At 41.2% G+C, this 27,638-nt stretch overlaps 1 protein-coding gene across 3 annotated transcripts in view; it reads left to right on the top strand.

Annotated features, from left to right (window-relative positions):
* Positions 1-27,638, top strand: part of NECTIN3 (nectin cell adhesion molecule 3) — a 135,076-nt gene that overhangs the window by 86,225 nt on the left and 21,213 nt on the right. For 2 of the 3 annotated variants that reach the window (XM_059720533.1, XM_059720535.1), the window contains exon 6: positions 6,288-8,950. In XM_059720533.1, coding sequence (XP_059576516.1) covers positions 6,288-6,880 — 593 coding nt within the window. In that variant the 3' untranslated portion in view covers positions 6,881-8,950. Of the gene's footprint in view, positions 1-6,287; positions 8,951-11,064; positions 11,204-20,794; positions 20,880-27,638 lie in introns of those variants that run through there. The other variant, XM_059720534.1, reaches the window with a different exon arrangement.

Genomic DNA, 27,638 nt, shown 5'->3' with positions numbered 1-27,638 from the left:
TACATGTAATCCAGTGTATCCAATTTGTACAGGGGATGGGTGACACGGTGCCTGTCCCCCAGCACACTGATGCACTGGATGCGTCTTTGCCTCCCACTGCCTCTCAGGTAACCAGTATATTTGGTTATCTGGCACCTCCCATTCCCCTTGGGTGCCAGATAACAGAGCTTTTTGCTGTATGTCCTTTTAAGTTGTTTGGGAAGGGAGCAGAGGAAAAAAGACCATATAGCTTGGTTTGGAGAGTGAGACTGGGGGAGGGGAAGGGGGGGTAACTTTTTATTTTGAAAAGGGCAGGTAAGATATTACAGTTTAAACTTGAGAAAAGGAAATATAAGCATCAAGAATACACCAAAATCAATTGAGTCTTGATAACAACTGATATAGATGAAAGCACAAAATGAGAGGATTATAAGGCCCTAAATGTCTTGGGCCTTGCATACATAAAACCCTTATGCCCCATTATTATATCCAATTCAGCTGACAGCAGCTTCCTGCAAGTATATCAGTACATCAAGTCTGCTTGGTGGAAACTTGTGGGAGGTTGTACTCAGAAGTTGCTCCTCAGCTCTAGAACTTTCTTTTTTGAGGGCTGCAAAACCTGAGCCTGGACATCTTTAGGAAGTACTGCAAAGCATTCCTATTTGGATAAGTATTTAGTAAACTAAGCCAGGACAGTATTTACATCACATAAATACAATTCATAACACTTTGCCACCATAAGTTGGATAACAACATTACTTTTGTATGCCTGGGATTCACCTAAAAGCATCTTATGAAATCGTCAATGTACTTTTAAGAAGAATGCCGAATACCTGCCATAGCTAAAAGCTTTGTTTTATAGCAGTTGAAATAGGCCTGTGAGGAAGATGCTTTTAGGAAGCTCAAGTGAAATATGTAATGGATGAAAACAGAAAAGAAGTGAGGCAAAATGAAAAATTAAAGCATTGTTACTCCTAAACATATTTTTTGTCCCTTATTTTTATGTACATCTAGACTATCTCAGGCATCATCAGCTCACTTCAGTGATATTTTTGTTCTATGATGAGTTGTCTTTTTATTTGGAAAAAAGGAATTTAACTTGGGTTTAAAGACAAAACTTCAATTAAATTTGAATTAAAATCCTTGTACTTAATCTCTGTTATGGGATGAAACTAATTTTTGTCTGTACCAACTGAATTTCTGAAGTCCTGGCATGTATATTACCTTTGTTCATTATTGTAGCACAGATTTTATCAGTTATATTTTTAATTCTCAAATTCATTTGAAGTATAGATGTATATAATCACTCAGCATTTCAAGGACTTGAACAGGAAACAGTTTTGTGGCTAATCCTGAAAAATATCAGTAATTTGAAACTTCTGTGTTATGCTAGATAATGTTAGTTTATGCAACAGGTGAATACAGAGGTATGTTTGTGCTAATCCTTGCAAAGAGGGCAACTGAATGTAGCATTCATATGTTATAAAAAGCATTACTTTTTTATATTTTAAAATGGCTTAAGCTAAATGAGCCTACAACTCTACTGCAAGGAGGTGGTTCAGCTTGCAACTCAGGCTGAGACCCTGTTGCCGGTGGTCAGCAGTTAAGAGTATGCCTGGGTAGAATTCTGACAGCAGCAACTGAGTAAATTTGGGTGGAGCCACAATGGCTGGGGCCAGACGTGCAAAAAACCTGAGCCTGAATTGATTCAATCTTTGCAAGTTAATCTACCCTGCAGAAACTGAACTGATTTGCGAGTGAATAGATATTCACTTTTGAATCATGAAATGCAGGCACATGCCTGCAGTGGCTCAGGACGGAAGCTGGGAAGTGCTAGAGCGAGCCCTCCGTTCCCTTCTACAGCGCTGAGCTGAGAGGTGGGGTGTGGTCAGCCTCAGGCAGGACACTATGATTAAGGAGGGGTTTAAATCCCCACCCTGGCCTGCACAGTCACCAGCTGGCGTGTCCCTGGAGAAGGAAGCAGGCCCTGCCAGGCTTTTCCCCCACTTGCTGTTCAAGGGGAGGAGAGTGTTGCCAGACCCCAGGCCCCACCTAGCATTCTGAGGCAAGGTGGGGAGGAAGAGAGGGAGGACTGCTTGTGTGGACTGCATGCATCTGTTGATGATACTGAACTTTTCAATCTCCCTCTCCCTGCTTCTTCGTACTGTCTGCAGCAAACTGACAGCACTCACAGGTAGCATTCATTGCAAGCCAGGTTATTTCTCATACCTCTCTCTGTCCCCTGTTGAACACTGACAGACTGCGGGGCTTTGAAATAAGCCAGCAGGGAGCTTATCAAAACACAAGGCTTATCAGTCCATCAAGCCCTACAAAAGAAAAACATATCTCTTATTAGTTTCAAACTCTACTTATCTGCAGGGTGCATTTACAAGCCACTGGCTTCTAGCCCTAAGCAGATAGTGTCTGTGTGCTTTTGTTCCAGTGAAATTGGACGGACGGACGGACGGACACACACACACACACACACACACACACACACACACACACACACACACACACACACCTCCCCCCCCCTCTCAGCATTAGCTAGCATGGGGGGCTGGGGGCATGGCCAGTTGCTGGCTGGGGTCCTTGGAATGGTAGAGGGGGATTCTTGCTTGAGCAGTGGAGGAGGGGATCGGGGGGGGGGGTGGAAATCAGAGGGGGAAGTCTGGCAAACCCTGAGGTCCCTCACCTCCTCAGCCAGCTGGAGCCCTGGCTAGGGAGGAAAGAAGTGGGGTAAGCCTTGCTCTCTGAAGCAGACAGGCCAGTTCAAGGCTGAAAAGCATGCTGGGGGACTCTGATTTAACTTAAACCAGGAAGGGGTTTGGGATAGAAGTTGCATAAACCGGTTTAACCTTCAAACCAGTTTTGGCCATTTTGAAACAGGTTTATGTTCACTGAACTTATGTTCTGTTACAGGTTTAAACCAGTTTTTGATCACTTAAACTGGTTTATGTGTAACTTCTGTCCCTAGCCAAAGAGGCTTAAAAGCTCCAGAAGCCAAAAAGGGTGGAGAGAAGAGGCTGATATGCTGAAGGAGAAGCACAGAACCTGGGTTGTCTCTTTCTAGATCTGAAGAAAAAACCCAGGTTTTGGTTTTGAAGCTTTTGCTTGTTTTGCTCTTTTTGCTTGCTGTGGGGACAAGGGAGCCCCTGGTAAAATAAAATAAACTGACTGGCAGCCCAAACTCAGAGCTGACTGGCCTTGGTAAGTAAGCTGGGTGAGTGACCCACTTACTCTTCCAGAAAGAATGTAGGGTAAGCTCTAACTTTATTTACATCTACATGTGCCACAATTCTAGGAAGACATACTACCAAGATAAAAATGCTCACTGCATATAATAGAGGTTACTACTAGGCCTGTGCAAAGCGGCAAGTATTCGCTGCAGATTCAGAGGGACAGTAATTCGATTCGGTGATTCAAATCACTGTCCCAATTCGATTTGGCTGAATCAGATCTGAAGATTCAGCCATAGACTAAACAGGCAGCAGTTTTCGATACTGGACACAGCTGCCTCCAGCTGGTAAGTCTATATTCTGATGGGCGGGAGGGAAGGGGTATGGGGAGGGGGGCAGATCAATGCTCCACAGTGAGGGAGGGTCTCAAGCTGGGACCTGGGCTGGGACAAGCACTGCCCAGGGAGGGAGTAGGGCAGCTCGCACTGCTGCATGCCACTGGTCCAGGAGCTGCTTGAGTGGCAGCTTGTCCAGCGCCTCTTGCCACTGTTCCCACCACGGGTCTGGGAGGGCATGGGGCAGGGATGTGTGCCCCAGGATCTGTGAGGGGTAGGCAGGACCAGGGCTGCGCTGGGTAAAAGGCAGAAGGTGCTGGAAGCATGGGCTATGCCCCCCAGCCACTCGCCCAGCCAATGTGGGACTGGTGCAAGACTGAGCCCGTGCTCCCTCCAGACGAGCAGCAGTGTTGCCTCGGCTGGGCAAACAGTGGCAGAGCATGCAGGGGAGGAGGAGGGCATGTGTGCCTCCAGACTGGGGCAGGGCGGGTAGCAGAGTGGGGGCTATAGAGGGGCTTCAGTGAGTTTTTTGGGTGGCACATGCCCCCCCATGCCCTGCTGCTCGCCCAGCTAGGGCAAAGCTGCTGCTCATCCATGAGGCATGGGGAGGCCGGGCTGAATTCTGCTGCTGTGCATGGCTTGTCCAAAGGCAGTGTGGTAGCTTGGTCCCCGCACTGGCTGAGTGAGTTGGTGGCAGGGCATAGTCCTTGCTCCCAGCGCCTTCTGCCTTTTGACTGGCGCAGCCCCGGCCCTGTGCAGATCCTGGGGCATATGCCCCTGCCCTATACCCTCCCAGACCAGTGGCAGGAGCCGCCATGAGAACTGCTGAACAAGCTGCCACACAAATGGCTCCCAGACCAGCGGCACAAGCCACCCCACCCCCTCCCTGGGCAGCACTTGTCCCAGCCCCAATCCCTCCCTTACTCTGAGGGCATTGATCTGTCCCTCTCACCCCAGTCCACCCACCCCAACAGACTTAACAGCTGGAGGCAGCTATGTCCAGCATCAAGGACTGCTGCCTGTTTAGTCGATAGCCGAATCTCCGAAGCAGCGCCGAATCTTTTCTGAATCCATTCGGAGACTTCTGATTTGATTTGGAGCTTTAAATGGGTCTCCCAATTTGGTTCAGATTTGAAGATTTGGCTGCTGAATGGAATGGATCTCTGCTGAATAGAATCTGCTACCAAAGCTTCACACAGCCCTAGTGGCTACCCTGCAGCACACACGGCTTGGGTAGCCCTTGCATGTGGCAGGTGGCAAATCAGGGAGGAGACAGACAGACCAATGGCAGATAACAGAGCAGCAGAGTGGGTATACAGCACAATGCAGAGAACAAACCAGAACAGTTCGTCAGTCAGGAGAAGGGGGTTAGAGTAGCATATGTGGAAGGTGTAGGGCTAATTTGTGGCATGCCCGTCAAAAAAGTTAGCCCCTGCTGGGTTATAGCATCGCTGTGGTGCTTACTAGGTTGCATGAAAATGTTAAGAGCAACAAGAAAACTATGGATGAATAAATACTTCGATTGTATTTTCAAATACAAAGCAATGTCAGGATTTTCAATTTCCATAGTTGAATTTTCTTCAAAAGGAGTAGGCAGGCAATTAATGAGAAACAAGTAAACAATTTAAGTGTCAAATTAAGAGGGTATTGAATGTAGTGGCACAATCTAAGAAATTACAAACCCATGAAGTAACTTCATTTTAAACCACATGAAAGTTAGATTGCATCTTCAGCCTGCTACTAGATTCAAAAGTATACACTTCCAGTAAAGGATCATATGCAATCCTTCTATTTTTGCCTAAGGGGTTATGTTTGTGAGACTAGGATTGAAATCATTGTGTGTTTCTTTACATAGAAAGAAAGTAAGCCAAGTTGTTCTGCTTGTTATGGGAAATTTAGCTGATTTTAGCAGTTGTTTTTTTTTGTGTGTGTGTGTGGGGTTTTTTTTTCTAGTAGGAAAATCAGAGTCCTCATTTATTCATGTTGTTGGGGGTGGGTTTAAAACCATAGTTTTCAAAATGTGTAGGTGCCATTTTTACACTGATAATATCCTTCTCTATAAAGGAGTTTTCTACACTAAAATGCATGACATGTAACTTAAAGTTCCTTCACTTTTCCCAACTTAAGGTGCCTAAGTTGGATTAACAAATATTTTGGAGAGAAATTAAAATCAGTAGTTTTACATGCTGCTAACTTAGCACGAAAGCTGTAGTTTTTCATTCTTTAAGTTTTAATCTTTAAACAAAACACAACTTGCAAACCTTGATTTTTTTTATTTTTTTTTTTTACCCCCCCCCCCCCCCCCATTAGTTAATCTTTAGTACAAGTAGTTACTTCACTGTGTGTTTCTAACCTCTAGCTGGGGAAGTCAAAAAATGGTATGTCATTTTCTGTTACACAACATTCTCCAATAGGTAGGGTAAAACTGCATAGAAATGAAATATAAAAGTCACTGTTGCAACAACTAAATACTATCTTCTCCTTTCAAGAGAACGAATGGTACTTCAACTTGATGGCAGTGGCTGCTTTCATGCTGCAAACGTTTTGTCTCTTCAACTCCCTACAGTAGGGGACAAAACTATAAATGGAAGCCAATTCCATAATTATTGGAAAAACTTTATGCTGCTAAAGTACTGTGAAAATAGAGCAATTAAAGAATGAAAAACTATACTGTTGGTAGAGAACATATTTTACATATCCATCACCTTGGCTTACTTAAACTCTTAACTGATTTAGCTTGCATTGACATTCTTTGCCTTTTCTGTCTTGTCTACCTCTTTGCTCTTTTCATTAGATCCTCCTACTACTACCACACGACCACCCACGGTTCCATGGCATCCTTCAACTGATGGCATCACAGGTTTAGCAACAGAACCTAAACTAATATATTTTCCAGCATCAACCTTGCCAGCAATGCAGGAAGACAATTGGGGTACCATCATCGGTAGTGCAGTGGGTGGGGCTCTCTTCCTGATACTTGTAAGCATTTTGGTTGGAGTTGTCTGCTATAGGAGAAGACGGACGTTCCGTGGTGACTACTTTGCTAAGAACTACATTCCGCCATCTGATATGCAAAAAGAGTCTCAAATAGATGTTCTCCAGTCAGATGATGTGGATTCTTACCCTGACAGTGTAAAAAAAGAAATAAAGCATCCAATGAACAGTCTGATATCTAAAGACTATTTAGAAGACCCTGAAAAGCCAGAGTGGAACAATGTAGGCAATATTAACAGGTACCAGGAACGGTATGAAAGACCAATGGATTATTATGAAAGTGGAACACTGGGGATGAAATATATGGGTAGCGAATGTTATGATGACAATGAAGAAGACTTTGTTTCCCATGTAGATGGCTCAGTAATATCCCGAAGGGAGTGGTATGTGTAGTAACAACTGAAAATCTAACTTGGTACCTACAGTTCCATTCATTAGCTGATTACTTTCAGATTTGTTTATATTTTGACTTGAGGAATAAGCTTTTTGAAGTTGATTTTCAAGCTTTTTATATTGTAAGTTGACAGATGGAAATGTAAAATCTGGATAAAAATGTATCTGAGCTGCTTTGATTTTTTTTTTTTCATTGCTGTACTACTGTTGTTCAAGATCTGAATTTTAATGCAGAGTACTTTATTGGTCTATGGCACAGGTAACAAACTGCTGAATTAAAGTTACCCTACAAAATTGTTATAAAGAATTGAAAAGCAACTGTCTTGCCTTTTGTGATTGGAAAAAATACTTGAGATGATGATAACTTGTTAGGTGTACTCTCAGATCTAGAAAATTGAGTAAGTCTGAGTTGCACTTCACCAAAGGTAAACTCAATTGAAGTGCAACTTGCTGCTGCAAATATTGGTTCTGTTTAGAACGGTTTCTTTTTGTGTGGTGTTTGTTTGTTTTTTTTTCTTTTTGTGTGGTACTCGTGTGTTTTTGGTTTATTTTTTCTGTTTGTTTTTGCTTTGTTAAGCTGTATTCCTTGAAGACTTGCTGCACAAAAAATACCTCTAGTAATTTTGTTTAGTCTACCATTACTTTTCAAAGAAAAAGCATTGTACTGAAAAAGCAGTTTATCTTATGAACTAGTGCCGAGGAGTAGCAATTTAAAATAAGTCAGCGTTGTCTGAATTGAAAAATGAGAAGTTATTTTTATGGTATATTTAATTCTCAAATGAAATCTGTAAGAGACAAAAAGAAAATCTTGTCCCTTTTATAGTCTTACAGTTGTATAGGCAATCTAAAACAAATATTTAAGTAGAATTGGAAATGCACATCTAATGACAAACTTTCTATGTTCTCTGGTTCCAACCAAACAAAAATATCAACAGAAGAATAATAAATGGAGGGCAAAAAAACCCATCAAATGCCAATTAGGGCAGTTTTGAATTTCAGAGAAAATATAATGCATACCTTGCAAAGGGTACACATGGCTTTGCGTTCTTAACGCTAAACAAAACAACCAGCATATCTTCTTAAAGCCGTAAAGGAGACTGAAAAGCATAATTTTGCAGTAGTTCACACGTGGAAGCAGAATGTGCTACTTCCATATACTAGACAGTTTAGCTTGTCTAGCTAGCTGGGTTTGACTGTCAAGTTTGCAAATGGAATTAAGCACAATAGTTATGACTTGGCTAGAAAAGAGTCTAAAGTTGTTTAGTCAATAGCAAAAGCCAAAATCATCTTACTCGTATTCATTAGGTTCACTGTATCAGTCCTACTAGTATGTGGAATGGAATCTAAATGACAAGGATATCAGTGTTATAGGCAGTTATTAAAATGTAAAAGTTAAAGGGAATTAACAGACATCAGTGAAACCACTTAGATAAATGTATAGGCTGAAAAAAAATAATTTTATTCTAAGAAACTTGCCTTAATGTGGAAGCCTAAAGAAAGAAAGAAATAGGCCTCACTTCTTTTATGAGTTATACCTACTAGTTTATTTTCAAGATTGCTTCCTCCATGTTTCTCAAAGCTTTCTAGTTGTAAAAAGATTTAACATGACAGCAAGTGTTTAGAGCCTTATAGTAACTAAAATGTGTACATTAGGACAAATGACAGCTTGTCTTGTGGAGGTGGATGGGGGACATGGAAGGCTACAGAATTAATAGTGAAACTCGAGATGAAAGGATAGCATGTTACCCAGGCAGCTTAGGTTCATAATTGATAATTACATGCGTTTGTTGAACAAAGTTTGACTGTAAATGCAATAGAAACTGGAAGAATACTCTGCTTCAGTGTCAACTCAGGTAAACGAGGTAAATTTTTCTCAGTCTGAAAAATCCTGTTGAAAGGATTGGTTTACACTCTACATATGCAAAGTACATTATTTAACCGTCTTCAGAGACGGTCATGTCTTTAAGAAAACATGAATTGTAAATTCTGTTTCTGCATAGGCTAATGAAGTTGCTCTTTCTTAGAGTAACTTGGTGTTGGTTTTTTGTAATAAACAAATTTTTACAAGTATTCAATCGCTATCTTAAATTGGGTTACATTTTTTTCAGTGAATTTGGAAATAGAGTTTGAAGATAGGGCTAGAATTTTTGTTCCAGTGTGTTCATACATGATTTTCCTGTTTTAAAAAAAAATCAAAACAAACTGATTGTAAGTATGAAGAGCTTTTGTGTGAAATAAACATTTTTTTTGTAAAGTTCTTTAATACAGATAGTGTGCAAAACTGACTGAAGATTCATTTTAAAAAGGAAAAAAAGTGCACAAAGCTGAGTATAGGCAGCTATTTAGCAGTCCAGACTCTGAAAAGTCCTTGACTTACAATACTGTGAAATACCAGATTTGACAGAACCTCAAGCATTCCCCTTTTAGTTAAGAGTGCTTTAGGTGGTATCAGCAGCTTCAGTACCTTGTTATCTACAAAGTAGTGGTGTTGGTCACTTCTCAACTGTGCACAGTGTCAAAATGAAGTTAAGGTGGTTTTCCTTCAGGATTCAAGGCACGTTACCACCTAAGATGCACTCTTAGCCTTTTCTGATTAGTGGCTATTAGGAACAGGGGTAAAACAGGAGTAAAATAGCTATAGGCTTCAAGGAAAAACCAAGTCTTTAAGCCTTAGGAGAAAATAATCTCCCTTTCAACACTGCAACAATATAATGATGTGAAGATTTTTCTGAAATGGAGTTGAGCTTTTTTGGGCACAAGCAAGCAAAAATTAACAAAAAGAATTCATCTTGAAATTCTTGACTACAGTATGGTATCCTACTAGGTGCTATAAAATGATACTAATGCATTCAAATTGTGGGGAATTTAAATTGAAGGGAAATAATGGAATGAATTGTAGTGCCTCTGCTAGCAGCCTCTATCACTGAACAAACCTGAATTTTTTTTTTTTTTCAATATAGCATAAACTTAAAGAAAAAAGGATTTTTTATTTGGACAAATATCACTGCCTCCTACCAAATTCAATATAAATATAATACAGTGGTATGCTCAGAGCTGTTCCATATTGCTTTTGCTTTGACTTCTGCTATTAATGTGGGTTTTCTTGGTTTTTTTAATTTATTTATTTATTTATTGCCAGTGGGATGTGTGGCTTAGTTGTATAACTATTGATAAGTGTTAATTTGGAAGAACTCCTAAAACCTGTGTGTGCAAAAAAAAAAAAAAGGGGGGGGGGTGGGGGCTAGCAAGCTGTTGCATGTGAAATAATAAAGTAGGAATCCTTCAAATGCAACCAAAATTATTTTGGGAAAGACATGAACAGTGCCGAGGTTCAATATAATTTATTCACCTACAGTTTCATATTTTAAAGTGGCTTATAGTTGGTAATTCAACTCCAGTCATCTGGGGGGGAAAACAAACAAACAAAAAAAAAACCTGCTTCTAACTTTGTTGGGTCACTTCAATATGATTTGAAATATAAGGTGCTTGAATACAAAAGGCATTCCATAATTTGATGCTTATCATTGCAGTCAGAGTAGCAATTTAATATTTTGTAAAAATAAAAATAACTAAATATTTCTATTTCTATAACTGTTCTGTCTTAGATGTCAAATGATGGTAAGGGTTGCTATGGTAAGTTCATGTTATTAGTCCTTTTGCATGTTAACTGTTCAGAGAGTCTGTGTATTCATTTTTCCCACTAAAATTGCAATTGTAAGACTAATTTGCTCAAGTGTTTAAATTTATACAGCTCCCAGGCTTGAAAGAACAGTTTTCACTTAAGCAAAGCTGGCTGTTTTGGGGGGTTTTTTGCTTTCTACATGCGTGCCAAATAGTTGAAAATACATTCTAAAGTAACAGTAACTGCATCTTCCTTTTGTAGTAGGAAATTACTAAGCATGCAACCAGTGTAATGGTGATAACAACAGTGAGTTGAACAGTAAATCCTACACTAACTTTTTTATATCTATTAGTATATTATAGGTTAAATGAGAGTTGTGCAACTGCCAGGGACAACCTAAGACTAGTAACCTTTCAAGTTATAGAAAGAGGGCTTTTGTTTGATGATGCAAGGAAAGAACATAATAGATTTCAAGTCAACACTTTAAATGAATACTTTGTGTTTTGAGCATAGCAAACACGTAATAGTTGGAAAGTGTAATCTGTGCTGCATTACGTTACAGATGTGCCAATTAAGCAGACCTCTTCTGTCGCTGTAGCAGGGGCTGTAATTGGAGCAGTTCTTGCTCTCTTTATCATAACAATCTTTGTGACAGTGCTGTTGACCCCAAGGAAAAGAAGGCCATCCTACCTGGATAAAGTGTAAGTACATTAATACTTTCAACTGGAAGCAATATGCATGGCTATATATTGTCTGAAAGCTGTAGTCTTTCGAAAAACCAGCACCCTTTAGTTTTCTACTAAAATCACTGAATGTTTTCACATACTACGAACCCTTAAATAAAATGCATGCCTTGTTTTTAGAAGGCAGAAAGTGGGAGGGAAGGTGGAGAAAGATTTTTTTTTTTTTCTTATGGTTCTGATCTAGATACGGCTTTGAAGAAAATGTGCTACAACATAGCTTTTCCTTACAGCAAATTTAAGTGGACACAGTGTAGTATTAAGTCTAGTGTTTGTTTTAATGTTTCTTTACACTCACCACAGCCCTGTCCCCCATATGTTTGTTATGGGGTAAAACTTACCAAAAACTAGTACCAGTTTGAGAGCTGTTCTGAAATGCCTATCATGACTGCACCCTCTCTTATTTGCTGGCAGGAACGGAGAAGTTTGGCAACCATCTTGTAGCACAGTGTGTTTATGCTTTGGTACCTCCATGTGGTGAAGTTCCAGCAATAAAAATAAGCTTCCTTGCTTATGACATGCCCCCAGTTTTGCAGGGCTGATTTTTGGAGGCAAGTTGGGGTGGGTTCTGTGGTATGCAAGTAAATATTCTCACTATTCAAATATGTGTACAAAGTTGAAAGCTAAACACTAAGCATATGGTGAGCCTTTACCATAAAGGTCTGTCCGTTTTTCAAATTTTAAACACTCAACTTAATTCTGTTAACGAGAAAAAGAAAATGACCTAAAAACTGACTAAAAAATCAAGGGAACAGTTTGACTGCTTAAGTGCTGGCAGTGAAGGAACCATATTAAAACTAAAGCAATGAAATACCAAAACACAACATAAACAGAAGTGCAAAGAGCAGATGTCGATTAGAAGACTTTTTTTCTCCCATTGCTGCTAATTAGATTATTGATGTAGCAATTTATTAAGAATGGGAACTTTGGTTGTCAGCAGAAGAGTTGTCAAAATACTCCTTTGTGGAGAGAAGATAGACTCTTGGACAAAGTTGTGGTTTCATAGATTCATACCAGTTACGGGTGGGAAGGGACCTTAGAGATCATCAGGTCCAGCCTGCCTGCTCAAAGCAGGAAAGACTGCTGAGGTCAGATGACCCCAGGAAGGTGTGCATCCAATCATCTTCCCTGAAGATGATTGTACTACCTCTGGAGGGAGTCTATTCCAGACTCTGGACACACGAACCATAAAGAAGTTTTTCCTAATGTCTAATCTGAAGCAATCCTCTATAGGTTTATGACCATTATTCCTAGTCTTCACCTGGGGTGCCTTGGTGAACAGGTGTTCTCCTAGCCCCTGATGTTTGTCCCTTATATAGTTAAAGGCTACTACCAAGTCTCGTTTGAGTCTTCTCTTTTCCAGACTGAATAGTCCCAAGTCCCTCAGCCTCTCCTCATATGGTCTGTTCTCCAGACCTCTAATAATTCATGTGGCCCTCCTTTGGACTCTTTCCAGCTTCCCTACATCCCTCTTGAACTGCAGCAACCAGAACTGGATGCAGCAGTCCAGCTGTGGTCTAACCAATGCAGAGTACAGTGGGAGGATGAGATCCTCAGTCTTGCTTGTGATGCATCAGTTGATGCATGCCAGAGTGTTCATGTTTTGAATTATTTCTATCAGCTGAAGCACCACTACTTTGACAATCTTATATTCTATAGTCACATTCTTAAGATGACAAATTGTGTGCTAACACTTCAGGAGTTCAGTCCTTAAGAGACAGTTCAGTACATTGAAAATACTGTGCACATGTAATTCTGTAAACCACAGGTGACTATGTCAGAGGTTAGCTCAAAATGCCGAATGACAGTGTACAATTAACATAGCTATAATGTTTAGTTAGAGTTAAGGAGCTTCTTATGAAGGGCTGGTAAAACCTCATAAACCAACACATGGTTGACTAAAACAAAAAGTTTTCTAGCTTTAGAACATAACTTTCAGAAAATATGTTCCTGTTTCACGTAACATTCCACTTGTATAAAAGGCTTGAAAAACTCCGTTAAGAAGGCAAATAAGCATACATCATAGGGAAAATGTATATTTTTACATAAAGTATTAAGGACTATTAAACTATCAAATACCTGTTGAACGTAATGGTTGGAATTGTTTCCTCTTGTGTCTCTAAACCAGTAATAGTGGATGCCAGGCACTGTAAGGAATAGCTCACTCTATATCTGATTCAGTACCTTTTCTCTAAAGTCTCAAGTCCTGTCATTGTTAGAGTAGAGATACTGGGCTATTGGTCTGACCAGTATGGTGCTACTTATGTTACCTGAATAAGTGCTTCAAGCCTTCTAGTTCTTAGGCTGGAGAAAAGGGTATTGTATATTGCTACTCTGTCTAGCTTTTTTCATCAAGAAAAAAACAGAATAAAAATGATCTAATAGGTAGAATAAAAAAACTTTGAAAATTGTAGTATACACGCATTTCTCCCCACCCCCTCAACAATAACATTGCATCTTACTTAATGTGTTCCACGCACACTTCTTTGTCCGCTTTTAAAGACTTGCTGGCAAACGGGTAAAGGCAATTGCAGTTCTCTCATCCTCATGCCCCATTATGACATTAAATTTGTGTGTGAGAATAATGTAACCCTCATGCCAGCACTCCACTTGCACACTAGGGGGCTGATGCAGAGAGATTTTGGGGGCCGATACAGATAGCTGATACTTAAGGAGGCATATAGGCCAATACCAATCCATTTTCCAATATGCAGCCCTGAAGAGCTGCATCCAGCTGGTAAGTCTGTTGTGGTGGAAAGGAAGGGGGGAGGGAAGGGACATGGGGGGCAGATCAAGACCCCTGTGGTGAGGGAGGAGCGAGGCAAGAGCTGGGGTAGGTGCTGCCCAGCCAGGGTGGAAGGGGAGGAGGGATGGAAGGGGTGTGGTGGGTGGCAAATCAATGCCCCCTGTGGTGAGAGAGGGAGCAGGGGCAGACCCTGTCTAGGTAGGGTGGTGGGGGCCAGAGCCGTGGCTCTTGGTGGGTGGGAGGGAGGTGGCTCCTGCTGCTGCTTGCACCCTGTGAGGGCACGGGGCAGTGCCACACCCCCTCTCCCCCCAGATCTGGACAGGGAGGGCTGCAGCTGAGGCTGCGTGGGGCTCTTCTCAGCAGGGGCTGGGCTTGCAGCGGCTGCTAGCAGTGCTGGAAGGATGCTGCATCCACCCCAAATTTCACTGCTGCTCTGCTCCCAGAACTGCCACCACTGCCAGCTTCCTGGTGCTTCTCTGACTCAATGCCTTCTACCCAAACACCGGGAAGAGTCAGGGCTGCAGCTGGCAGTGGTGGCGCTGGGAGAGGAGCAGCAGCAAAACTTGGGGTGGATGCAGCATCCACATAGCATTGCCAGTGCCTACTCCGAACTGAGCCCCCACCGAGAGGAGCTATGCACAGCCCTGGTTGCAGCCTGCCCTGCCATGCCCTCCTGGGGTGCAAACAGTACTGGAAGCTGCCTTCCCCCCCCGCACCCCAAGCTGTGGCTCTGCCCTACCCACCTTGCCTGGGTAGCATCTGCCCCTGCTTCCTCCCTTACCATGGGGGGGCATTGATCTGCCCCCTCCACACCCCTTCTCTCCTGCCTCCCCTTCCACCACGTCTGACTGACAAGCTGGAGGCAGCTCTCCACACTGCTGGCTCTGCTCCTTGCTGCCTGAGTGCTGCGCTGGGGCTGCGCAACACGAGCATTTATTGACCAAATTATCGGCCCCATTAGACCGATACTTGATGCAGCAAATTTTCTTTGTACCGATCTGATATTGGACCGATGTATCAGTGCACCTCTAATGCATGCACACGCATACAGTCGGTCTTTCTCTTGGGCATAAGGCTAATATTATAGTGGTGTATAGTGATAAGCATGATTTTAACCCCCCCCCCCCCCAAAAAAAAAACAAACAAACCCCTTGTAACAAGTTAAGGCCAAATACTAAGTTTAGCGGGTAGGCTAATAAGAGAGCCTAAATCGAATATTTTATGGCCAGGTTCTAAAATTATTTCTTTGACATCAAAAAATGTTCAGGTTCAAATGAAGTCGAGCTATTTATTTCCAACTCCAGAATTAAAATGCAAGTGACTAATGTGTTCCATATAGCTTCATATACTTTACTCTTCAACAGGAGCCTGATAGCTTTCTTGACAGAATTTTAGAATGAGGCTGAAGGGTTTTTTTTCTGATAAGTTAAGACTGTCTTAATGACAAGTATAGTTGCCTTGAGAAATGTAATTCACTTAGTGACGAGGAGCACTCCCTTTATGAGGGAACTTTTGGCTTTTGAAAAAACATTCCTAAAAATTTCAGCAAAATCCAATCAATGTAGAAAAATAAATAAAGTATGGCATAGTAATCAAAACAAAGGGTATAAACCTACTTGTGGGAAGAGAAACTTGCTGAGGAGTTGGATTCCATGTGAACTGTAGCAATCACTAAACAGTGACCCTGCTAGAAATGAGATAAAGTATATATAATTTACTTTAAACTTGCTGTTTTTCAATTGTTTTGGTGAGGATGTCAAAAGTAGCTGTAGAGAGTAACTTACAAACAGTATGAAAAGAATTGTTCTGAGAAACTGTCTACCTTCATTTGTGGTGGTTCTTTTAAATCTTGAGCACTTTGGCTAGGGACAGGCATTACACACAAGCTGGTTTAAGTGATTGGAAACTGGTTTAAACCTATAACAGATCAGATGTTCAGTGCACATAAACCAGTTTGAAAACGGCTGAAACCAAGTTGAGATAAACCTGGTTGAATGTAGTATCAGACTAAACTGATTTGGCTCAAACTGGTTTATGCAATGTCTGTCCCAGATCCCTTGTTGGTTTAAGATAAACCAGACACCCCCATCATCCTGGCAGGCCCTTGAGGCTGGACAGGGCCCACTGCTTCACAGCAGGGCTGGCCCTTTCCCTCTGCTCCCTGGCTGGAGCTCAGCACAGACTTGTAGATACAGCAGGGTCTGCTGGCTTCCCTATGCCCCCCTATCTCCCCCTCTCACCCCTTGCTGCTTAAGCAGAGATCCCCTCCTCCTCTCTGCCACAGCAGGGATCATAACCAGTACGTGGTATGCTAGCTAATGCCGAGAGAGGTGTGTGTCTCCAACTTCACTGGGATAAGCAGACAGAACAATGATTGCTTAAGGCTTTTGGAGCTAATCAGCAGGTCAGCTGGTAAGCTGTTTAAGACATTTGAAGTAATGTGGAGAAAGGCTATTGTTTTGCTAATCAGGTGATAAAGATTGCTATCAACCCCACCCCCTGGCTGGCTTGCTTGTCTGTAAGTTTGCTGCAGACAGTATGACAAAGCAGGGAGATTGAAAAACTCAGTATTATCAACAAATGTATGCACTGTATACCCCTGCTTGCTGTGGAGTGCTAGCCTGGGGCTGGCAACACGCCTGCCCCTTGAGCAGCCAACGGGGAAAAGCCTGCAACCATGCAAGCAGACCTCCCTAAATGAGAGTATCCTGCAGGGGCCTGGCCATGTCCCCTTCAGCTCAGTTTAGCTCCCTGCAGAAAGGAAGGGAGGGGTCTTTTCTAGCGCTCCCAGCTTCTAGCCTGAGCCACTGCAGGCATGTGCCTGAATTTCCTCAGTCAAGAGAGAATGTCTGTCCAGTTCAGCCTGGCCAGGTTAGAATAACCTGCAAAGATTGAATCAATTCAGGATCAGGCTTTTTGACTATCTGTTCCGAGCCTCTGACATTTTGTTTTAGCAGTATCTGTAAGGTACAAGTCAGCCCTACCTCCTGTTGCACCTAAGAGCTATAAGCTCTTGTTGGAGATTTACCACTTTAAGTTCATGGAGTCTTTGGCTCCAGAGGCAACAAAACCTTTACATAGTAAAAATGTCTAAAAACAAAAAAACCCCTACTGTTCTGAGCTTTTTTGCATTTGTACAGATAGGAAAAAAAAATAGCCATATCTTTCAGGAGAATGGCTGCTGTGCACTTAAGCCACCCAGGAAGAACTGAAAAATATGAAAACCAATAACAATCTGTCACACTCATCCTTCCATGAGCTGCTGGTGCAGTTGGGTAATGTGACATATCAGCTTTCACCTTTTCCATTTTACAACTATGAAGCCTATTTGATACCAGCACTTAAACCAGTGTCATCAACACCCACCTCCATTTTCATTTCCCTCTTTGTTCTTGATGCGGTAGAGAAGACCAAAGATGCTCATCAATAGAGGCAAGGATTCATCTAGGCATGGTAACCTAGCAAATTGGACCAGTTTTTCTACCGTATGAGGCAAGGATCTTCTTGCCTGAGAGCATTTCCACCACTTGCTAGACAATTTGGCAAGTTTAACTGTTTCAGCCTTTGTTTCTGCTGTAGACAGCCAGTGTGGGTTTTCACCTAACATCCTTCAAAGGCCCATCTATGAAACCCAGTTCTCCAATGGGAACTATAAGTTTAATTAAACCACTGAGGTCATGGCAGGTATACCTTAGAACTAGGTATGGCAAGTATACCTTAGAATTAGGAATCTCTGGAATTTGCACTGCAAGTGCACAGCGTGATGGCTTCTTTAATCTTAGAATTTTCCCCGTGCACCTCCCCTGCTGCTGATTGGTGGAGGGGCCCCATCTCTCACCGCCTGCACCTGAAACAACAGCTGTAGCTTTCACCTCCCGGCCATCAGGTGTGGGTGGTGAGTGGGGGAAACTCTTAAGATGAAAGAAGATACTGTGCTATGTACTTCTGGTGCAAATTCCAGAGATCTCTACTCAAAACCCACCCAATATTTTTCCTTCGAGTGATCTGTTTTCCACCTCATGTGGATTAACTTATCAGCGTTCTTTACAAAACCTCCTGCCTCCTGAATGGAGACCTCATTGTACTCCTTTAAAAAAAATCTGGCTGTAGCCTAGTTTCCATACGACCAAGCCCTTTGGAAAAATCTTCCAGGGTTTCTCTAGCTGAGAGATCAAAATCTGTAGGGAATTCAGCTCAGTTTATTTAACTGGATGTTAGACTGTTTCCACATGTGAAACTTGATAGATACCAGAACTGGGCATTATACTGTTGGACATTTCAAGGCTACTGTGGCTTTCAGTAAGGAGGCTTTATAGTTTACCTAGGAAGTTAAGACTTGTCTCTGTGTTCTGGGGTACTACTTCAGATTTGCTTACAGGTGGGACTGTTCATATGGGCAATTACTTGATAATGGAGAGAAGTTATCTATCTCAAGTTCTTTGAGATCCATTATTGACATACAGTGTGACTCAAGTATCTATTTTCTTCTCCTCAAACAGATGTAATATAGGTCTCTGAAAGATGTAGGATTCCTGTAGTATAGGGTATTAGCAAGGTGCCTTACTGACTGTTGCAAAGGCAAAAAGTCTGTGATCAAGCAGTTGGGGTCTAAGACTCATGCAGAAATGAGAACAGTACCTCTCAAATCAAGTTAATGATAATCTTTCCACCTCTCTGACTTTATCTTGTTTTTAGTTACTCCTTGTAATACTTTTCAAAGATACCACTTTTAAGTCAACAAAAAATAAGGTCAAGGTTCTCAGTTACTCAATGGTTGCATCTACATGTGCACTTTACTGCAGAGTAGACTAAATAGCTCTGTAGTAAAACATCACCATCTACATGTCCTCTGGTATTAGGCCTCTGTAAATGAATGGACTCTGCCATAAGACACTACTGTCAGGACAGTAGTCTGATGGTGAAGTAATTTACTGCACTGAAACACGTGTGTAAACAGTGACCAGGCAAGAGCTAGACTCATGCCTGCCACCTAGCTACACAACTCCGCAGGGTTCAGCACGCTCATGCCCCAGTCAGCCTCTCCCCTGCCTGAGGCTGACTTCCTGGTACCCTCTGCCAGCCTGGGCTTGCTCCACCACGGCCAAACCTGAGCATAAGTATAGATGCTGCACTTCGGAGTAGTTTAGTCCAGCTCAAACAGCCCCCGAGTTCATTGCTTTGCCTTAATTTCACATGTAGAGGCACCCAGCGTGGCTTAAATATGTAGCTATTCATATAATCTTGTACTCCATGTTAAGGGAGTTATCCATGCAAAGAGAATTGAATGATTTATCTGGACATAAACTGGAATTAAGTTGAGATGTTTTATTGAAGTATGTAAAATCAAAAGCTAAAACACTTTAAGCCTTTCAGCTGCTGTATGTTACAGTTGAAGCACTATAATGCCCCATATGTGAGTTTGGGGAGACTACAAATTTAAATTCGGGTTGGCATAATCGGTAATATCCAGATGATAATCCCAAAATGTTTAAATTGATGGATGAGAGAGGATTGTAATCTTCAGAATCATTTGTATGATTAGTATCATCTTTTAAAATGTTTCAGTAAATGCTGAGTACCAGCCTGGTTGAAAAGGAATTTTTTCCAAAATATTAATACAGCTGAATTACTAGTCGGATTTCTATCATCCTAAATTACATGCACTTTTTTGGGGCATGTCTAAACAGCATGCTACAGCCATGTAGCAATCGCCATAGCAGCACACTCCCTCAGTATAGCGTGCCACTATGGTGACATAGTTGTGAAATCTGACCATGCACTACATTCATGGCACAGTAACCACCTGTACTGTACCATACTTTAGTACTTCCATAAGGAAGTACTAAAGCACAACACTGTAACGTTGTCACTGTATGCACCCATTGTTACTAACTCTAACTCTGCATCTGGGCAATTGTTGTTTTTAAGAGTAGAAATAGAATTAAAGAGAAAATGAAATTCAAGCCTCAGGTCCATATAAATCTAGGTCAGATGCAGGTAACTGCAAGCTTAAGTGAAAATAAATTAAGACTCCAAACTAGAACTTAGAGGTATGATAAAAGAGTAACATAAGTTACTATAAGTCACCATGGAAAACAAAGCAGCTTGAGATTTTTATCATGTAAGTACCTGAATAAAATCATTGTAGTTTGGTCATCTCAAGCCTAACTGCAAATGTAAGTTTCTTCAATTATAAAACATGCTATAGATTTTCTTCTTGGTATACATTTTTAAATTTGGACGTAAAGAACTCCAATTTTCCATTCACTTCTCCATTTCTGTAGTTGAGGAGTATGCTGAACACCTGTAAAATCTCATGTTTCTCCTAGGAGCAAAAGTCTTCTGTTTTCTTTTTTGTGAAGGTTCCCAAATAGGTGAGCAGAAAAGGTAGTCTCCAAAAGCAAGCAATGTCATTTTAGGGTTTTTGAAATTTGAAAATTACAATCATTAAGCCTCATAAGATTAAAATAGTTAGTTTAGGTAAAATATTTCAGCAAGTGCCAGTTAAGGCCTGGAACATTACTCAGAACCAGTAAACTAATTTTGGTATATGCCATGTGAAATATTTCTCTTATTCCTGTATGGAAGATTTATTTAGTAAAAAAAACACTCATCAAAAGACTACACAGCTGATGGTTGCTGGTGGGTTTAGGGCACATAACTTCATTTTAATGTAACAATCAATGGTGTTTGATAATACAAAAAGTTGAAATTTTGTCTAGAATCCTTTTAATGTTTTACTTTGTGTTGCTATTAAAAATGTGGAATTAACTTTGGTGTCAAATGTCTTGCACTGTTTAATGTAGGATTGATCTTCCTCCCACACACAAACCACCACCTTCATATGAAGAAAGAGCTGTCTCTGTCTCTCAGAAAGAAATCATTCTTCAGGTAGGTAAACAAGTATGTTTCATTTTTTAAATGAAATGAACAAATAAATACTAACTTAAGCTGTCCTGCTTGAAGTAGCATGCTGTTTTGTTTGTTTTTTTATAGTTCCTGACAATGTCAGCTGAGTAATGTTAGCTATCTGCAATATACAACTATTGAAGCTGGCTTTACTTAATTTTAACAACTTAATGACTGTTCTCAGTACAGTATTGCTTTAACTGTTGTCTAGAGCTGTGAGCTACCATAATTCTGACATCCATGTGTTTTAAAGACAGTTTAAAATATACTTATAAACTGTTTTGCTTCAGGGTAAGTTGGATGTTATATACTTCGGAATATAAGATTCCTTATCACACAGGAGGCAGAACTTAGTTGTGTATGTAATTAGTCAATGTGGGATTCCTTGAATAGCATTACTAATACTCATTTTTTACATGAAAGAATGAAAGTGGGGTGGGGGACCTTATACTAGCTTTTGGTACCTAAAAATCCATGGTGAAAAATTGACTTTTTTCCTTTTTGTAGGCTGCTAAAGGGCTGCTGGTTCCATGATTTCCACCCAATTGTGATTTTTGGTTGAATTAGTTTCATTTGCTGTCAGTTTGGGTTTCAGCTATCTGGTGGATAGTTTTCAGTTTTCACTGAAATTTAAATCTTCATTGAAGCTCCAGTAGAAGAGAAACATTTCCATATGAGAGTACCAGATGAAAATTTAGTTCAGGTTAAAGGTTTGCTACATATACTAACAGCCACTTCCAATGAAGGAGATCTTAAACTGAAACTAGCTACTCCTTTTATTGTTGAGATATGACAGGACCAGAAGATGAGGCTGAGGGTAATACTGAAGGCCATCGAGTTCCGTTAATGTAGGGGCGGGCAATTTATTTTGGGTGGAGGGCTGCTTAATGAGTTTTTTTTTTTGTTTTTTTTTTTTTTTTTTTTTTTTTTTTTGGTGAACTGTTGAGGGCTGCAAGGGTAGCTCCTCCCCTTGACATATGCCCTACCCCCTAGTTGCCATCTTGGGGCCTGAAGTCCTGCCCCCCTAGCCCCTGACCTTTGCCACCAGACATCTCTCCCCTTGCCCCCAGAAGTACTCCTTGTGAGAAGGGGGTTTGCCACCTTGGAACTGGAAAAGACAGACAAAATTATATACTAAAAATCAAACGCTGACAATAGCATATTTTTAATTTTATTTTAAAAAAATATTTTTGTCCTGATGTGGTTTTTTTTGTCTTGTTGTGTGCATGTGTATGTATAAAGAGGTGATTGCATACTAGTTCAAAATGAAGTCTTACTCTTGTATATTGTGCGGGGGTAAGGGTGGGGGGTGGATATGGGGCTCATGTGGGTGGGTATGAGGGGTTTGTGGGGGGCTCAGGTTTGTCAGGGCATGGGGGGGGTGTGTAGTGGGGTGCAAATGTAGCAGTGCACAGGACTCCCCCTCCCCCCCATCCCAGAGGCTCAGGGGGGTGGGGGTGGCATGTACGGGGTATGTGATTTGTGTGTGGAGGAGGTTGTGATTCTGAGGTTTGCAGGTATGGTGGGGGATACCCGGAAGCCCCCCACGCACCCCTCTAGCTGTTCAGTCAGTCTCCCCCTCTCTTCCCCCCCCTTCCCCCCCCCAGAACAGCCCAGAGCCCACCTGTCCTGCAGTGCCTCCCTGTCGCAGCCAACAGCGTGCTGCCCCAGCATGCCCCATGTCTACTCCAGACTCGCCCCTGTTGGAGCAGATTAGCTGCAACCCAGGCACAGCCATGACCTGGCCACTCTGCACTGCCCACCCATGGTACGTCTTGCTGCTCCCTCGGCACAGCGGAGCTGGAGTGGATCCACAGCTGGACTGTCTTTTTAGGCAGCCCAGGTGGCAGCAGCTCTTTCCAGGTGCCACTGCTGCCGGCCCCAGCCCTGCAGTACTGGTGGGGACCAGTGTGCACAGCCCTGACCCCACGTGCCCCATGCCTGCTCCAGGCTCGCCCACTCAGGCTCAGCAGCGGCAGCATGGGACAGAAGCTGCTGCTCAGCACGAGCTAAAAACATCCGCTCCGCCCCCCCTTCCCCACCACTGCCAACGCTTTCTGGTATAGTGTCATGTTGCCTGTGCTGGGCTACCTTGTCTGCTCTGTGCTGCCACCGTTGACCTGCTGGGCAGCCCAGAGGCAGTGGGGTTGTGGCATAGATGCAGGGCAGCCCAGCACAGGCTCCGGGAGGCTACACCAGGAAGTACCATCAGTGGCAAGGGGGAGGGGTCACTTGTACCCTGTGCTGAGCAGCAGCATCTGTTCCATGCTGCCGCTGCTGAGCCTAGACGGGCAAGCCCAGAGCAAGTCTGGGGTCAGGGCCATGCAGTGCAGGTCCCTGCTGGAACCCACTGGGGCTGCCTAAAAGGAGCTGCTGCCATCTGGGCTGCCTAGAAAGGAGCCACCCAAGCCCTGCTGTGTGCCCAGGAGGTGACACAGGATGTGCCATGGCCAGATAGTGCATGGGCCAGGCAGCACTGAGGGACCTGCCATGGGTTGGACAAAGTCCCACCATGGGCTGAATGTGGCCTGTGGGCTGTATCTTGCCCACCCCTGCATTAATGCCACCAAAAGCAAGTTGGTGGAAACAGGAAGGAAAAAAATTGTCTGCTTTTACAACTAATTTGCAAGGCAGAGATCTGGATCGGATCATCTCATTGGAGATGACCTGTGACTTCTGCAAGGCATTTATTTGTCTCGCCCTCTAATCTATAAACTGGAGAAAGAGGTACTACCTAAGGTTACAAAGGTCCCGAGACAAAATGGACAGGTGACAAGCATTCTGAAACTCATGATGATTTAATGGTAAATGGCATGCAGAAGGATTTGGGCGGGGGGGACGCGGGATGGATGTCTTCATCCAGAGCCCTCTTAGGGAGATGCTAGAGGTAGCTGCTGAAGTGTTTTATTCATTAGAGCTTACTTGAAAAAGAGAAGCATAGATTTACACTCAAATCACTTGGTCAATTTCAATCTATGTGAACAATTAAAGAAAATTGAATGGTAATGTATCCATGTTATACCTGATGAGCTCTTTTTGTCAGACAATGTAATTTAATGACAGCTCACAGAAATAGTTATGCAAAACCACAGGACATGGTATGATGCTATGTACTGTTGAGAATTTTTGTTAGACAGCAATTCAACAACCAAGCACACTATGTAATAGCAATACAAGGCACAAATCATCTGCTACTGAAATATTGGTGATTTAAAAAGCATTTAAAATGCATTAAAAGGTTACAAAGGTGGCAGAAGGATACTGTGTAATAGTGCTGTGCATCATCATTTGAAATAGTCAAGGTGCTTGGAACATTGAAAGAATCCTAGTAAGGTGCATTTTTTCTGTATGTTTTTCATGAGCAGAGAGAGGTAGTTAGCCGTGTTAGTCTGAAGTCAGTCAGAAAGCAAGGTAGATGTGCACCTTTGCAGACTAATTAAATAAGATTTTATATATGTTACAGATCACAAGCTTTCTTGAGTCAAAATTCACTTCATCAGATGCTGATGAAGTGAACTTTGGATCATGAAAGCTTGTGCTAGATAAACAGCTATGCATCTTCTATAGACTAACTGTATAGATATATATAAATAAAAGTTTTGCCAATCTAATATTTTTTGGGACCAATACTTTCAGCATTCATTTTTCATGAAACACTAACTAGCTGTATCTAAGACTTGAGTAAAGGATGCCACTAGTCTGTCAGAACATACAGAAGGTCTGTAATGTTAAGTATAGGTATGTCATTAATTAGTGAGTAAACATAACTTTACCTATGTGATGGAAATGAATGGTATTAAGCTAGTAGTTAATGGTATCTGAAATAAGATAACCTAGATTTTAGGGCTTTTAGCACTAGAGGAACTGTGTGGTCTCTTTGGACATGAAAAGAATTCTGAGAACCTGGCTATAGGTTCAAGGGCCCTTAGCTTACATATAGGAGGAATTCATGGTAACCTTTTGATAAGTAATACTTCTCAAATAATTCATTCCTTTACAATGTACATGTTTGTTTCATCTTAAGTATCAAAACAAACCCAGTCCTTTTGGGCTGAGCTTATTGGACAAAAAAACTGGGTTTAGGTACTTCTACATGGTTGCAGGAACGTGCTTTTCTTATACAGCAGTGTTAATTTACCGTGCTATACTTTACTGCCATGTTAAATATTAAGAAGATGAGTGATATTACATTTAATAGCATACCCTGGGTGGTTCTTGCTGAAGAATTGAACTGCTAAGTTATAATGTCATAAGTATTACTGTTTCTTAGCCAGTAGCCATGGCTTGTGGACCTAAATATATATAGATATAGGTTATAACCTAATCTAATATATAGGTTATAACCTAAATATATATAGATACAGGTTATATAGGTATAGATTATATAATTTAATCTCAAATTTAGCAGGCTTACTTGAGAGGGTTTTTTAAATGGGTTACATGACTCAACTAGAAATATATAACTCTAAAAAGCACAGTAGTTATTAGATGAGACAAGACCAGATAAGCTAAATTTGAATGCTCAATACTGACACACTTTTATAATAAAAAAAAATAAATAAAAAATTGAGGAATGGAACTTGTAAGCATGCACACTAAGAAACTAGAAGACTTAAATGTTGGCACCATTATACAGATGCAGGGAGGTTGCTTGGAGTGAGCATTTGGTGCCATTTAACAGAACGGCAATTGTTATTCCATTGTGCACATTACTGTACTGAGGTGAATCGCAAGACAGACGAGCAAAAGCAAGATGTTCAAGTCAAACATGTCTTACTGCAGTTCACATTTTCTTCATGTGTCACGGAGCATAGAGCATATCTTAAAAACAAAACCCCCAAGTAAACAAAAATAACCTTCCTAGTAGCCAGAGGCACTGGGGAGTGAGGGGAGGGGAGGCATGTGTTCATACCATTTTGCCCCTACCCATACATTCATGTCTACTTGAAAGGGACAAATCCCTTTTCACACAGGTATAATCCTGCCATGGAATAGCTGCCCTGGTGTAGTCTAAACCCAGAATACATCTGCACTTCTATTTGGCTTTATTATTTTTTTTTAAATCTACATTAGTAGTTTAAAGTGTATTAAGCAAGGGAACCCTATTTTCATTGCTAGCTTACATTACACATGAACTCTTACACCAGGATACACTTTTTTTAGTTTTAAATTTAATACAAATTGGCAAGTGGCAGCATTTAAAAGCAGATACTATTTAAAACTAGTTCATTCATGATACCTTTGAGTTAGGTTAAGTCAAAATCATATGAGTTAAGATGGGTTTTGCTGTGTAGCTTTGACCCACCTAATGGATAGCCAAAGTAGCTTTAGAAATTTCAATCAAGTTTATAGACATTTACTGTAGTGAGCAGCATAATATTTACATGTCAGAGTTGGTGACCTAACAGCTGAAAAATTACAAATCAACAGCCAGAAGAAAGCTGTAATCTAAAACTAATCCTTGCAATGTTAAATACTTTTTATGAAAGCTCCTGAACTGTATTTAGTATTTAGCATTCAAATTTAGCTTGTTATCTGGTCTTATCTCATCTAATAACCACTGTGCTTTTTGGAGTTATATATTTCTAGTTGAGTCATGTACCATGTTTTAAAAACCCTTTCAAGTAAACCTGCTAAATTTGAGATTAAATTATTTAATCTATATCTATATATTTAGGTCCACAAGCCATGGCCACTGGCTAAGAAACAGTAATACTTATCACATTATAACTCTTAGCAGTTCATTTCTTCAGCAAGAACAATTCAGAGTATGCTATTAAATGTAATATCACTCATCTTTTTAATATTTAACATGGCAGTGAAGTGGTTTTGGGTTTTTTTTAATAATAAAAGATAGAGGAATGGGACTTGTAAGGATGCGCACTCTAAGAAACCAGAAAATTTAAATCTTGGCACCATTACACAATCTATTGAGTCTGAGAGTAGAAGAAATGTAATTGTACCCCATGATGTGCCTTCACCTTCCAGGTGTGATTTTAGTTATAACTAGTCACTAGGTAGCCATTTTAACAAGTGTTTTATATCCATAAGTAATGGATTAAATTAATTCATTCATTAAATAATGAAGAATGTTTTAAAACACAAACTACACACGTGCAGGATGTACAATGAGTATCCACCTTGCCCACAGAACTTGTTCATTCCAAGTTTCCCTCAGATGCACAAAGACCTCAAACATCTGGGTGACAGCTTGCTTATCTCTGGGTTTTAGACCCCCCTTCATAACTTGCTCTCTTCTGAATTTAGTGGTACTAATTTCAATCATGTTTGCAAATAATACAATTCTGTTGCAAAAACTTCAGATGACAACAACATATCAAAATGTTTTTGTCTCTATAAATTCATATTTGAAATCTCTGGGCTTATCTTGTTAATCAAGTATATGTATTTGTATACATAACAGTATTGATATTACACTGCACTCTGTGGCACCCTTCAAGATCTCAAGGCACTTTGGAGAGCCATGGGACCCAGATTAAGATTCACTGTCCTGTCTCCTCTAAATCTCAAACAATGTTTTAGGAGATATGGTGTTTAATCTCCTAATCACTTCCCTTTCTGTATAGCCTCATGTTAAATCACTGATAATGTGTAAACCTAGTTGCTCCTAGTGCTGGATAAAGTTAAGTAACTTTGGGGGTAGACTAGCATCTGCATACCTACACGTTTTCCTTGAACTTTTCTCAAGTAAAACGTTCGAGATGGTTGATGGGTGACTTT

Source organism: Alligator mississippiensis, chromosome 1, assembly GCF_030867095.1.
Source record: "Alligator mississippiensis isolate rAllMis1 chromosome 1, rAllMis1, whole genome shotgun sequence".
Taxonomy (NCBI): domain Eukaryota; kingdom Metazoa; phylum Chordata; order Crocodylia; family Alligatoridae; genus Alligator; species Alligator mississippiensis.
The sequence above is the reverse complement of the archived record's forward strand: the minus strand, read 5'-3'. Positions and strand labels throughout refer to the sequence as shown.